A 15697-nucleotide genomic window follows, 5' to 3' on the forward strand; every position below is an offset into this window, starting at 1 on the left:
CTTGAATACAAACCTTTTTTTTACCATAAAACCCTTTTTTCACACAAATCCCCTTTTATATTTTATACTTTTTATTTTTAAATGATTTCCCATTTAATGTACATCTAATCATTGCATTTAAGGGTTAAACCCAAGAAGACTACGCTGATTATAAGAACAATTTAACAATCAATTAACAAGTGATACACCTATTAATGTATCATTAAAAACAGCTTTGCTCAATTGAGATTAAACTATTCCTTTATTGGAGGGAGTGGATAAAAAGGGCGCCACAGTCAATTGCGGGTTACCACTGAGGAAGGGGTCAGTTTAGACCCAGAAACGCGTCTGGTGTACTATGATACCTGTATGTCCAAACAGTAAGGCCCCTTGCAGACGAGCGTGTCCGGACTAGGTCCGGATGCGTCCCGATGCATTGGGGCAAACCCGCGCGAGTAGGTACGCAATTGCAGACAGTTTTGACTGCAATTGCGTTCCGATGTTCAGTTTTGCACGCGCGTGATAAAAAACCGACTGTGGTACCCAGACCCGAACTTCTTCACAGAAGTTCAGGTTTGGGTTAGTTGTAGTGTAGGTTGTATTATTTCCTCTTATAACATGGTTATAAGGGAAAATAATAGCATTCTGAATACAGAATGCATAGTACAATAGGGCTGGAGGGGTAAAAAATTTTTTTAACTCACCTTAATTTACTTGTTCGCGCAGCCGGCATCTCTTCTGTCTTCATCTGTGACCAATAGGACCTTTGATGACGTCACTGCATTCATCACATGATCCATCAAATGACGTCATCACATGATGTCATCACGTCATCAAAAGGTCCTACTGCTCACAGATGAAGACAGAAGAGATGCCGGCTGCGCGAACAAGTGGATTAAGGAGTGTTAAATTATAAAAAAAAATTAACCCCTCCAGCCTTATTGTACTATGCATTCTGTATTTATAACCATGTTATAAGGGGAAATAATAATGATCGGGTCTCCATCCCGATCGTCACCTAGCAACCGTGCGCGAAATTCGCACCGCATCCGCACTTGCTTGCGATTTTCACGCAACCCTATTCATTTCTATGGGGCCTGTGTTAAGTGAAAAACGCACAAGAGGAGCATGCTGTTATTTTCACGCAACGCACAAGTGATGCGTGAAAATCACCGCTCATGTGCACAGCCCCATAGAAATGAATGGGTCCGGATTCAGTGCGGGTGCAATGCGTTCACCTCACGCATTGCACCCGTGCGGAAATCTCGTCCGTGTGAAAGAGGCCTAAAAGGACAATACAGGAAGCGCTTCCACATACAATCACTGCCCACAGATCCACTACAGCCTCCCCGGCATATACTATCAGCGCAGAGCAACCACGTGACATGCTGAACTCATTCAGCAGCGTGTGATACGCAGAGTCAACATAAGACCACGTGGGAAGCCAAGCGCTGTGATCGCGCAAAGCCCAACACCACGTGGACGCCGTCCCTGCTGCAAACACAGAGAGGAGACTGCTGCTAGAACAGACATCGGCCAGCGATCTTTGAAGACATCAGAGAGGTAACAGCAGACAGTGTGTTATCTTCCTGTGCGACGTCACAGGAACGATATATACACCTGCCTGCTATAGATGTCCGAATATTGACCACATAGGCCCACAGCAGTTTCTATACCATTTTCTTTCTGTTGACCAACTGGAATCCCCAGCTGGATCAATTATTAACTCTTTGGAACATTGATTCCTTATTTCTGGCATATTGACTACCACTAGATCTTGGAGTATTGACTATTACCAACCCTCCAGATTATTGACTGCATTAAGTTTCTGAACAAAAAGACGTTCTACTGATCAATAAGATTTTCCACCGAGTCATTATTGCTCTTTTATCACAATTATTTTCCTCTGAGGCGTGAATTTATATCCCCACATCAATATCCTTATACAGTGGATATAAAAAGTCTACACACCATGTTAAAATGTCAGGTTTCTGTGATGAAAAAAATGAGACAAAGATACTTTTTCCACCTTTAATGTGACCTATAAACTTTACCACTCAATTGAAAAACAAACTGAAATCTTTTAGGTGGAGGGAAGAAAATAAAATAAAAATAATAATAATAATGTGGTTGTATAAGTGTGCACACCCTCTTATAACTGGGGATGTAGCTGTGTTCAGAATTAGGCCGAATGCACACGGCCGTTTTTCACAGCCGTGAGCGGTCCGTGGAACCGCGGCCTGGATTCCTGCTGAGAGCAGGAGCGCACGGCGATACCAGTGTATTACTGTACTGTGGCTGCAGCAGGGAGCGCACGGCGTCATAGCAACCAATGACGCTGTGCGCTCCTGCTATCAGCAGGAATCCAGGCCGCGGTTCTACGGACCGCTCACGGCCGTGAAAAACGACCGTGTGCATTCGGCCTTAAGCAATCACATTCAAAATCCTGTTAAGTAGGAGTCAGCATACACCTGTCATCATTTAAAGTGCCTCTGATTAACCCCAAATAAAGTTCAGCTGCTCTAGTTGGTCTTTCCTGAAATGTTTTTAGTCACATCCCACAGCAAAATCCATGGTCCACAGAGAGCTTCCAAAGCATCAGAGGGATCTCATTGTTAAAAGGTATCAGTCAGGAGAAGGGTATAAAAGAATTTCCAAGGCATTAGATATACCATGGAACACAGTGAAGACAGTCATCATCAAGTGAATATGGCACAACAGTGACATTACCAAGAACTGGACGTCCCTCCAAAATTGATGAAGACGAAAAGAAAACTGGTCTGGGAGGCTACCAAGAGGCCTACAGCAACATTAAAGGAGCTGTAGGAATATCTGGCAAGTACTGGCAGTGTGGTACATGTGACAACAATTGTCATGTTGGAAAAGCATGTCTGATGAAACCAAGGTTGAACTTTTTGCCCATAATTCCAAAAGATATGTTTGGCGCCAAAAACAACACAGCACATCACCAAAAGAACACCATACCCACAGGAAAGCATGGTGGTGGCAGCATCATGCTTTGGGGCTGGAACTGGGGCTTTAGTTAAGCTAAAGGGAATTATGAACAGTTCCAAATACCAGTCAATATTGGCACAAAACCATCAGGCTTCTGCTAGAAAGCTGAACATGAAGAGGAACTTCATCTTTCAGCATGACAACGACCCAAAGCATACATCCAAATCAACAAAGGAATGGCTTCACCAGAAGAAGATTAAAGTTTTGGAATGGCGCAGCTAGAGCCCAGACCTGAATCCGATTGAAAATCTGTGGGGTCATCTGAAGAGGGCTGTGCACAGGAGATGCCCTCGCAATCTGACAGATTTGGAGTGTTTTTGCAAAGATTGGGCAAATCTTGCCAAGTCAAAATGTGCCATGCAGATAGACTCATACTCAAAAAGACAGAGTGCTGTAATAAAATGAAAAGGTGCTTCAACAAAGTATTAGTTTAAGGGTGTGCACACTTATGCAACAATATTATTTTATTTTTATATTTTTTCTTCCCTCTACCTAAAAGATTTCAGTTTGTTTTTCAATTGAGTTGTACAGTTTATAGGTCACATTAAAGGTGGAAAAAGTTCTGAATTTTTTTTTTATATCACAGAAACCTGACATTTTAACAGGGGTGTGTAGACTTTTTATATCCACTGTATATATTTTTTACATCTATATTTTTAATCTTTTCCTCCATCTTTACTATTCCTTCACTATTTTACTATTAGTTTTTACCTTAATAAATTGAGCCATATGCGTATAAAATTTCTGTATGTAGGACTGATTATATGGAAATCTATATTAAAATTCTTTGTATATTTATTTCTCTATATCAAGATAATAAATGACCAATCATCTAACACCATTTGTCTGTTCTCTATTTGCTACCAGATATAGTGTGCAGTCTATCCAACAGTATCTCAATTTCGCTCTTTTCTGATTGAGTCAGTTAGACTTTGAGCACCTTGTTTGACAGTAGACGGGTGAGCATCTATGTTACATTGTGTTTATTTAAAAACCAGCCAGCACTGCCAGGTGGAGAGGATTACCTGCGTCTGACAGTGGAGATCGGGACGTCTGTGTGCTGGGATCTGAGTGGTGTGTTGGGATCTGCGGCTTTGAGCCGGGCTGGAGGGCTCAGACTCCTGTGAGGGCGAACAAGCCGAATAACGCCTGCCTGTGGACTTGACAAGGCAGAACTTCCAACAGGGTGTGAAGTAACACCCAGGAGAAAAGGTGACTGTTTTCTATATGAACTTTTCATGTGTGTGAACAATCACCAAGCAACTTGCGATTTTGTTTTGCTTTCACGTGTGAATAAACACTGATGTTTTCAACCAAGAACTTGTACTTTGCATCTGTGCTGCACCCGCTAATCCTAACTACCAGAGCGAATCCCCACAATTGCTACAATGTATCGGTATAGGTCTGAAGTCAAGGCTGTTTAGCTCATAGAACGCTCTAGACTGAACAGCAAGCAGATGTCTTGAAAACGGATGAAGCTTAATTTACAAAATGATGGGATTTGACTTCAGCTTGTCTTGACCCATACTTGGCAACCTCTACTGTCCAGTCTATTTTTGATGGCCATTTCTGTCCTTCCCTTGTGGCTGAGATGATGCCACTTGTCCTGCTGCTCTGCTTGTGGTCGATCTATAGATCGGAGCGTGCACACAGCAATTAGTGGGGGCTGAGCAAAGAGTTTTGCTGTAATCTCTATGGAGGTCTCAGACACATGACCCAGGTAGTAGCCTTACTTGTTAATCTGAGTAACATATTGCTTCATTTCCTTCACGGCCACGTCCAGCTTGTTGAAGAGCTGCAGGTAGGCATCTTGAATCTCTGTGTCTTCCTGCTTCAGTAGATGGCTCAGACCTCGCTCCTCGCTCTTCATCTCCCCATTCATCTGCGGGAAGCTGCTGTCCAGGCATCCTCCATTCAACCCGTTATCGTCTTTTACGCTGTGACACTTCCAGGCCGGAGCCACCATACTGGACATACAGTGCTGGGAGTATGTCATAGGATTCAAGCTGCCAACTGAGGAGACAACAGATAGATGAGATGTGAGCGCAAAGTGGATGGGAGCACTGCACCAGTAATTACTGTCCAACATCTTTATTGACCACTTCACTTTACAACATAACCATGTTTTATCCAGAAAACATCCCCCCCCCCCCATCCCTTCTCCTGACATAGTTTTTTCTCCCTTTTGTTACCCATTTTTAATTTATCTAAACGTATTTATAATTAAAGGGGTTGTCCAGTTTCAGGAAAAAACGCTTGGCATCCTTCTGTAAACAAGAACTGAGCATTAGGCTACTTTCACATGAGCGGTTTTGCTGGATCCAGCAGGGATCAGCAAAAATTCTTCTGTTCTGGTAATACAACCGGCTGCATTTGTTTTGAACGGATCCGGTTGTATTATCCCTAAAATGACCAAGCCGGATCCAGCACTAAAACCATTGTAAGTCAATAGGCAACGGATCGTTTTATTTAGTGTCTGAGAAAACTAATCCAGCACCATTGACTTGCATTAGGTTTCATGCCGGATCAGTCTTGATCAGTATCCTATGATGGACACAAAAACGAAGTTTGCAGGGCATGGGAATGCTACGAAATGGAATGCATTCTGGCGCAATCCATTCCGTTCAGAATGAAGAGTTTTCCTCCGGTTTTGAGATCCTCTGCCAAAAGGAAAGCGCAGATGTTAAAGTAGCCATTCTTATTATTTTACTGGCAGCAGCAGGGACATTATAGCTGCAGCGAATCACCGGTCTCAGCAATATACTGTCTTATGCAATGGTCAAGCGTTGTCACCGCTGCAGCCAAGTAAACTGGGAGAACTGGAGCTGCAATGCAGGATTTGTCAGGTAAGTAAAGCAAACAAAATTAAATAAATGTAAATCTTGTTTGCAGAAAGATTCCATTTGGCGTCTGGAAAAATGAATCAAGCCAGCAAAAGGAGGCAATATGGACAATCACAATTAGAGATGAGCGAAGCTCGATTCAGATGTTAGATCTGAAGTTGCTTTGCTCAAAACTTCGTTTTAATACTGAACGGAGATTCGTCTACATACAGCATTAAAATGTATGGGCTCCAGTGAGGTAAATTCGTTATTACCGAAGTCTCGGAGGACTTTGGTGAATAACTTTGAGATTTGATCTTTCAGCTTGAAAACCATTTTAAAACTTTGTTCTGAAGTCTGCTACGGTACCAAGGTACCAGTCGGTACCGAAGCCGAATTCGGATACCTGTTTTAAAATGGTTTTCCAGTTATATAATCAAAAGCCAAAGTTATTGTCACGTGATGCTTTGGTAGTAACTAATTTTACCTTGCAGGAGCCCATACATTTTAATGCTGTACAGAGAGGGATCTTTGAGCGTAGCGACTTCGGAACTATGATCTGAAGCGAGCATTCCTCATCCTTAATCAAAATACATAAGTGCCTTGTATTAACTTTGTCTACGTGAAAAAAATTGTGTGGCTTTTATGTGCCTTGTAATAACTTTGTATACATGATACATTTTGTGTGGCTTTTGGCATGGATTTTCTGTTTTACAATCCCATGGAATCTATGGTAAAAACCACTATACATAAGGTTCGGAATTGTGCAAACAATGGACATGCTGTGGATTTGAAAAAAAGGTTTTCCGATAAATTTATCCTCTGGATAGGTCTGACACCCGGGAACCCTTGCCGATCAGCTGTTTGAGAAGGCATCAACACTCGCAGCTTTTGCTGGGCAATGTGGCGTCACGTTCATAGGTCAAATGCCCTAGGCGCAGATAAGCCCCATTAATGAATAAGACTGAGCTGTGATATCAAGAACAGCCACTATACTATGTAGAGCACTGTGCTTGGTAAGCTGAGAGAAGGCCACATCGCTACTGCGAGATCTCCACCGATCAGATACTGATGACCTATCGAGAGGATAGGATAGTTCATCAGTAAAAAAAAAATAATAATAATAAAAAAGAAAAAAAAGAAAACCCCTTTAAAATCTGTGCGGCAGGTCAATTTCAGTGCATACAAAATACACACAGTTAGTGTGTACATAAATGACATTTCATTGGTCATATGACCTGGTCTCACCTTGATCCGGATCGAGGCCAAAAAATGAGTTTTTCCGGCCAAAGCGAATGCTGAAGGAGCGCCCCACTGAAGTGGTGGTTTTAGGGTATGACACCTCCATCACGTTGATATGACAATTGGTCGGGCAGAAGTCCATGCTCTGCAGGGGGTGCAGCTCACTCGTAGCGTGTTTAAAGGATGGACTGACCTTTATCTTGAGCTCATCTGCAAACTGAGAGATGACAACAAATGCAATCACAAAGATGCCAGTCAAAGGGTGAAAAGGGCAGGAGCAGAAAACTGAAACAGTACAACATATCAGAAAGGTAGAGGCTGCAGGGTACAGAACGGTGGAGGGATGTCTGCCAGATCCAGGCAAGAGGATGCAAGCTATAGAGAACAGGATGGGGGAGGGGTGGCCTTTGGATGCAGGCAGGAAGGCGGCTGCACGAAAAAGGGGTATAAGGATTAATAGAGGTCAATATACACTACTCCCAAAAAGTTTGGGATATCTGGCTTGTGGGTGAAATTTCAGGAGGAAATTAAAATGCACTCTAACTTTTACAGGTGAACTTATTGTGACCTTCTCTACACATGTCCCACCATTCAATGTTTCAGTACTTTTTACACAACTTGCTGTTCTCTAACAAAGAGCTTAACAGCCAAATTCACAACAGGTGTTTGATCCATAAATCACACAATAAGTTTCCTGGTTCAATTAAAATTGGTATTTAAACCATACCAAGTTGTCCTCATCATGCTGTTCACATTTTGACACCATGAGACCAAGATGAGACCTAACCATTGATCAACAGTACCTCGCCATTGTTAGGCTTCAAGCACAATGTTCTTAGACGGAAGTGGCCACTGAGCTTAGCGTGTCATCAGCAGGTTGCAACAGAGATACAAAGAGACTGGAAGAGTCACAGAAAGTCATAGAAGTGGATGTCCTTTGGCCACATCCCACACTGATGACCGCTTCATTGTGAACAATTCCCTGCAGAACTGGATGATGAATGCCACACAACTCCAGGCACATTTAAGGGAGGTGAGAGGCACCTACAGGTCCTTCTCAAAAAATTAGCATATTGTGATAAAGTTCATTCTTTTCTGTAATGTACTGATAAACATTAGACTTTCATATATTTTAGATTCATTACACACCAACTGAAGTAGTTCAAGCCTTTTATTGTTTTAATATTGATGATTTGGCATACAGCTCATGAAAACCCAAATTTCCTATCTCAAAAAATTAGCATATTTCATCCGACCAATAAAAGAAAAGTGTTTTTAATACAAAAAAAGTCAACCTTTAAATAATTATGTTCAGTTATGCACTCAATACTTGGTCGGGAATCCTTTTGCAGAAATAACTGCTTCAATGCGGCGTGGCATGGAGGCAATCAGCCTGTGGCACTGCTGAGGTGTTATGGAGGCCCAGGATGCTTCGATAGCGGCCTTAAGCTCATCCAGAGTGTTGGGTCTTGCGTCTCTCAACTTTCTCTTCCCAATATCCCACAGATTCTCTATGGGGTTCAGGTCAGGAGAGTTGGCAGGCCAATTGAGCACAGTAATACCATGGTCAGTAAACCATTTACCAGTGGTTTTGGCACTGTGAGCAGGTGCCAGGTCGTGCTGAAAAATGAAATCTTCATCTCCATAAAGCTTTTCAGCAGATGGAAACATGAAGTGCTCCAAAATCTCCGGATAGCTAGCTGCATTGACCCTGCCCTTGATAAAACACAGTGGACCAACACCATCACTGACTGTGGGTACTTGACACTGGACTTCAGGCATTTTGGCATTTCCCTCTCCCCAGTCTTCCTCCAGACACTTGGCACCTTGATTTCCGAATGACATGCAAAATTTGCTTTCATCCGAAAAAAGTACTTTGGACCACTGAGCAACAGTCCAGTGCTGCTTCTCTGTAGCCCAGGTCAGGCGCTTCTGCCGCTGTTTCTGGTTCAAAAGTGGCTTGACCTGGGGAATGCGGCACCTGTAGCCCATTTCCTGCACACGCCTGTACACGGTGGCTCTGGATGTTTCTACTCCAGACTCAGTCCACTGCTTCCGCAGGTCCCCCAAGGTCTGGAATCGGTCCTTCTCCACAATCTTCCTCAGGGTCCGGTCACCTCTTCTCGTTGTGCAGCGTTTTCTGCCACACTTTTTCCTTCCCACAGACTTCCCACTGAGGTGCCTTGATACAGCACTCTGGGAACAGCCTATTCGTCCAGAAATTTCTTTCTGTGTCTTACCCTCTTGCTTGAGGGTGTCAATGATGGCCTTCTGGACAAGTCAGGTCGGCAGTCTTACCCATGATTGCGGTTTTGAGTAATGAACCAGGCTGGGAGTTTTTAAAAGCCTCAGGAATCTTTTGCAGGTGTTTAGAGTTAATTAGTTGATTCAGATGATTAGGTTAATAGCTCGTTTAGAGAACCTTTTCATGATATGCTAATTTTTTGAGATAGGAATTTGGGGTTTTCATGAGCTGTATGCCAAAATCATCAATATTAAAACAATAAAAGGCTTGAACTACTTCAGTTGGTGTGTAATGAATCTAAAATATATGAAAGTCTAATGTTTATCAGTACATTACAGAAAATAATGAACTTTATCACAATATGCTAATTTTTCGAGAATGACCTGTAAGTGTCATGTCAGACCATTCAAAACCGTTTACGTCAGTGTGTTCTGCGTGCTAGATGACCTGCAAGGGTACCTGACCACACCACAAGGCACAGGCATCATCGTCTTGCATGGGCCAGGGAGCATCTATGCTGGACGAGGGACCAGTGGGCCTCAGTGCTTTTCACTGATTAAAGTCGATTCACGCTGAGCAGAAATGATGGCCGCCAACAATATTGGAGACGTCAAGGAGATCGCTATGCATCAGCCACTGTTGTCACGAGACAAGCCTTTGGTGATGGTGTTACAGTGTGGCAGGTGTGTCTAGTCAATGCAGAACTTCTCTACACTACGCAAACTACTTGAATAACATCATTAATCCAGTCATTGTGCCTCTGCATGAACACCACAGGCCTAATTTCATCTTCATGGACGACAATGCTCCAGCTCATCGAGGTCAAATCATTAGGGAACGGCTGCTGGAGACTGGGGTACCTCAAATGGAGTGGCCTGCACTTTCTCCAGACCTGTATCCTATTAAAAACCTAGTGGATCGGCTGAGTTGCCGTGTAGAGACTCGTAATTCTGTGCCCCAGAACTTCAATGATCTGAGGGCCGCCCTTCATGAAGAATAGGATGCCATGCCTCAGCAGACAATAGGTTTACTTGTAAACAGCATGAGATGTCATTGTCAAGCTGTAAATGATGCTCAAGGCCACATTGACATTACGTACAGTATAATTGTTGGCTTTTGTTTCAATAAATTGTTTGAAATGAGGAAACCACCATTGCATGCTTCTACATAAATGCCCTACCTTCATGATATAATATAACTGTAGTGTGAACTTTACATTTTCCATAAATTTCATCCAAAAGCCAACTTTTTGTGAACAGTGTATACTGGAAATGACCACCTGTAACTGAAGACATACAGGCTATGAGGGGGATAGGATCTTGAATTATTACCTCCGTGTAGCTGCTGATCCTACGAGTGATGTTCTCCAGTTTGGTGTCACAGATTTGGCGGAATTCGTACTGCGGCATGGTCATTACTGATTTGCTCATGGCAATGAGTCTCGTACAATTCTTCACAAACTGAACATCATCAGCAATAAAAGCCTGAAGGATCTGAGGAGAAACCAACATGATATTCAGGTGGCTTGAGGGGCCTATTCGCCTATAATCCACAGTTAACCAGCCTTATCCCACATCCACTATGGATCTGATTGGAGAACCTCAGTCATTCAGCCAATCTGGAGGCTTATCAATGCTTCATCAAATCAATGACAGCATCATATGCTCCATGTAACTCAGTCTTCAGTGATATGTCTGAATGTATTCATATAGTGAAAGGGCAAGCGGCTTCCAGAAATGGCAAAATCCTTGATAGGATCCTCACCCACAATCGCCCTTACCTTAGCAGTGATCCCAAAGGAGCCACGAGGTTCAACCATCTTCTCCAGGACGTAGCACTTTATTCCTGCTGTGCTGACATACTCGTACACCACACCATGCTCAAGATGGACGTTCTCCACCGTCAGGTTAATAAGTGGAGCATCCTCCATCACAGATGAGGGGGTGCAGGAAGTGACATCTGCCAAGGGACAATGGGGCAGATTTGTGTCTAGAAATCAGGGGGGAGATTAATCAAAAGTGATGCAAGGAAAAACTGCTGTAGGAGGAAGGAAAGGAGATGTGAAAGGTGAAAGTTGATTAGTTGCTATGGACAACTAAGCCAGTTTTGATAGATCTCCCCCACTATGTTTGTTGCTCATAGCAACCAACCAGAAAGCTACTTTCATTTTTTGAGAGCAGAATATGAAGAGAAAGCTGTGCTGTGCAGAGCCAATCTGCTCATCACCAGAGAGTACAACATGGCAGGGTAGAGGAGGTCATCCACTTTAGCACTGGGGACCCCACACTCCAGACTGCTCCCCCAAACCACTCCCTGGAATGCTGGACTACAATCTGCACCCGCCCCCTCCACCCACAATTCACAGATGAAGGCGAGCGATCCTGAAGTGCTGGGGATTTCTGGGAAGCGGTTGCAAATGTTAATAATAAATGAGTGGCTGTCTGTCAGAGGAGTGAGCGCAGCAGCTTAACCCACTCACTGCCAGAAGCAGCTGCCTGTGCACCAGTGTACACTATATTCTATCGGATGCCCCAAGAGTTTCTATAGGATGCGCAGACAGTATGTAAAGCACCATGTGTTTCAACTCCTCACCATTTTCACTACCTGTACTTGCTGTCACTGAATTAAATCACTCAGGGACTGAAAACTCCAACAAACCTAATATTACTCACAGCTGAGGGATTGTTACAAAGTTTCAGTAAAGGCAAGCCTATGTAAGGCTACTTTCACACTCGTGTTTTGGCTTTCCGTTTGTGAGATCCGTCATGGGCCTTGAGAAAGTGGTCCAAAACGGATCAGTTTTGCCCTAATGCATTCTGAATGGATAAGGTTCCGCTCAGAATGCATCAGTTTGCCTCTGATCAGTCTCCATTCTGCTCTGGAGGCGGACACCAAAATGCTGCTTGCAGCGTTTTGCTGTCTGCTTGACGAAACTGAGCCAAGCGGATCCGTCCTGGCACGCAATGTAAGTCAATGGGGATGGATCCGTTTTCTCTGACCCAATCGAAAATGGATCCGTCTCTCATTGACTTTCAATACAGTTCATGACGGATCCGTCTTGGCTATGTTACAGATAATGCTCATGACGGATGCATGCGGTTGTATTATTGTAACGGATCCGTTTTTGCAGATGCATGACGGATCCGCCCAAAACGCCAAGTGTGAAAGTAGCCTAAGCTGAGCACACCCGCAGCACAAGTCACTCTCCTGCCCTGATACTCTGCCACAATGTATCAGTGCAGCTCACAGAGGTTCAGACTGGATACAATTGTGACAAACCCTAAGTTGTGACACGGGGGTTACGTCAGGAGTAGTTTTCAGCATCCGAGTGTGAAAACAATTGTTCCTGTTCATTAACAGCAAGCATAAATGCCGAAAAAGGGGGACAATTAGGAAACTGTGTAAAATGAAAACTGTTCACGCTGACCATAGCAACAAATTAAGGGGTAGTTTACATTTCGTGTTCTGCTCATGAAAAATGAAGGCTGCACTGTGTTTGGATGCTACGGGCAGCATAAACCGTTTTTAGGCTGCTGCTACATGGCAATCACAGCTGCAACACCTGTCGTACATCCCTAGATTGCACTACATGGTAGCACAGTAAAAGTGAATGGAGTCGTTTTGCAACTTACTGTGATCGCAACACTACAGGTAGATAATCTATTGCTGTTTACTACTGCTGAGGGGAAAATGATAATAGTAGGTGTAGAATGGGGATAACAGTATGAAAGCTCTATTGTTCTCTTGATGGGCCTAGATCAAGGCGCACAAAGAAGAGCATTGCATTGATTAGTGTACTGCGGGATGCTCTAACTGAGGGTTATGCCTTGAGTAATTTTCTGAGTGTGAAAAAAATAGTTCCTGTTTGTCAACTGCAAGCATAAATGTTGAAAATGGTGAAGAAATAAAACACAAAGGGGGACAATTACGAGACGGTGTAAAAGAAAAACTGTTCACGCTGACCACAGAAAACAATCACAGGGTAGTTTACATTTCACAATCTGCTGATGAAAAATGAAGGCTGCACTGTGTTTGGATGCTACGGGCAGCATAAACAGTTTTTCTTATAGATCGATATCATTAAGCTGGGGCTACACGGCAATAAAGGCTGCAACACCCGTCGTACAACCGAAGAATGCACCAGAAAGCTGGAGGACTTTAACCCCATGGCTGTAATATCACTGTCCCCCCTCAATGGTAGCTGATACTTCTTCAATAGTCAGGGTGTCCTAAACCACAGGAGATGAGACTAGTGGTGTGTTACCTGCTTGTCTGTTAGGGACACTTGTGTCCAGGAAGAAGACGGCGCTGCGTTCTTCACATGGGCTGCCGTTCAGACACTCATCAGGTTTACATCTTTGCTCTTGGTCTTCCTCTGCATCCTCATGTGTTCTGTAGATCCACTGGAACAGTCCCTGAAACCAGAGGCATTATATATACACATCTACCCGCACAGACCATTCATGATAAACCGCATGTACAGTGCACACATGAGGTGCTGCGGTTATCACTGGCAGGAAGAAGCCATCTTCTCCATCAATCTCCATCAGTAGATTTGAGTGGAGCTCAGTCAGCTAAAACCACTTGGCTAATTTAAGACAATACAAACAATGGCCGGCTCACAGATTTAAAATATGAAGATACAATTTATTACACAAGTCACAAAATTCATATCATATAAAATATGATACAGTGCGATAATCGCTATACTCAATTCTAGGGTTGTTGCGATACCAACATTTTTATTCGGTTTCGATAACATAAAAAAAGTATTGCAATACTCCATACCACGCAAAAAAAATAAAACACAAAAAAAAGCTGCATGCATTCTGCATTTTATGGAACGTCCGGCCCATAATCAAACAGTCCTATCCTATTTTTGGGGGGGACAAGGTGATTAAAAAAAATTGTGAATCGCGCAGGGTTTTTTTATTTTTATGTTACGGCATTACCCACATGGGAGATTTTTTAATATATTTTAATAGTTTGGATTTTTCAGACATGGCGATATGTAATATGTTTATTTATTTATTGTTTATATATTATATATGCAAAATTGGGAAAGGGGCGATTTATACTTTTGGTGTTTTTCTTTTTACTTTTTATTTAATAACCATTTCCCCCCTTAGGGGCTAGAACCTGGGGTCTTTTAATCACTTGTCCTAATAACTCTGATAGAGATTTATTAAGGTGAATAGGACTTCACACTCTGCCTGCTGCCCTGTGCATAGTACACACAGCAGCAGGGAGATTACCATGGCAGCCAAGGCTTCAGTAGCGTCCTGGCTGCCATGGTAACAGATCGGAGCCCCAGGATTACACTGCTGGGTCTTCGATGACAACTGCCACTGCACCAACAATGACGAGGGGACTCTGTGGCCATTGCCACTGATGACTTTAATACTCGGGCGGGGGGGGAGTTTGTTGGAGTGCGCCACCAATGTTTTTAATACTGGGGGGGGGGTCACTGCGCCACCAATGATATTTAACCTTTAATACACATACAGGAAGCGGGTGCTGGCCTCTATGACAGGGCGTTGCGATCAGCGGCAGTTAACTCCTCAGGTGCCAACTGTGTGATTCAGCTGCCAGCACCCGCCTCCTGTATCTGTATTAGGGCTGCACGATATGGGAATTTTGTGCGATTGCGATTAGGGCCCTAAAAATTGCGATAACGATATGTGATTTTAAAGGGAATTGTGCTAGAGGTCTATTTGCTTGGATTTTCAAGGCAAAAGCACACAGAAATTACTGATAATGCTGAAATGTAGTTATGCTTAACTCAAGAACTGAAATGCACAATGTTTTTCAAAATAAAACATCTTTTACTAAATTAAATAACATATTTGCATTACTGCAAAAGTACAAAATACAAAACTTGCCATTTTCTTAATAGCACTGCACAGATAAATAGAATAAATAGAAGAACATTTGTTCATTAAAATAACGACTTGCCTCCAGCCCCTCCTCCCTCCCTGCACTGTAACTGATGTATCGCCGGCCGAGCTGTGCAACATAGCGGCCGGCGAAACAGCCGTGTCAGCAACGTAAAAAGTCAACCATCGCTTTAAAAGATGCACTGCCATTTCCCCCCCCCACTTTTGGGGGAAAAAAGTTTGTCTTATAAAGCGAAAAATATGGTAATACAATTTTTTTTACATTTTTGGGTCGGCCAATTGGCGATTGCGATATGGTGATTTATTGCGATTGCGATATATTGTGCAGGCCTAATCTGTATTAAAGGTTAATTACCACTGGTGGCACAGTGGCCAGGCTGGGTACCTGCTATGTTGGCTGCTTGACTCTGGGGCTCGGGCTGATGCTGGGAAGGACACAAAACACTCAGGAGGAGGCTCACGAGCTCAGATGCTGCAGCAGTTTATTACCTCCCCAG

The 15697-nt window shown here is 43.2% G+C and overlaps 1 protein-coding gene across 2 annotated transcripts in view; it reads right to left on the bottom strand.

The window, feature by feature from the left end:
- The window catches only part of PREX1 (phosphatidylinositol-3,4,5-trisphosphate dependent Rac exchange factor 1), a 149501-nt gene that overhangs the window by 14690 nt on the left and 119114 nt on the right, over positions 1-15697 (bottom strand). The window contains exons 21-25 of one of the 2 annotated variants that reach the window (XM_044295907.1): positions 13568-13718; positions 11084-11262; positions 10635-10796; positions 7065-7275; positions 4728-5007 (exon numbers count right to left, since the gene is read on the bottom strand). In XM_044295907.1, the coding sequence (XP_044151842.1) occupies positions 4728-5007; positions 7065-7275; positions 10635-10796; positions 11084-11262; positions 13568-13718 (983 nt within the window). Of the gene's footprint in view, positions 1-4727; positions 5008-7064; positions 7276-10634; positions 10797-11083; positions 11293-13567; positions 13719-15697 lie in introns of both variants that reach the window. The other variant, XM_044295906.1, reaches the window with a different exon arrangement.

This window comes from Bufo gargarizans, chromosome 6, assembly GCF_014858855.1.
Source record: "Bufo gargarizans isolate SCDJY-AF-19 chromosome 6, ASM1485885v1, whole genome shotgun sequence".
In the NCBI taxonomy this organism is placed as follows: Eukaryota; Metazoa; Chordata; class Amphibia; order Anura; family Bufonidae; genus Bufo; species Bufo gargarizans.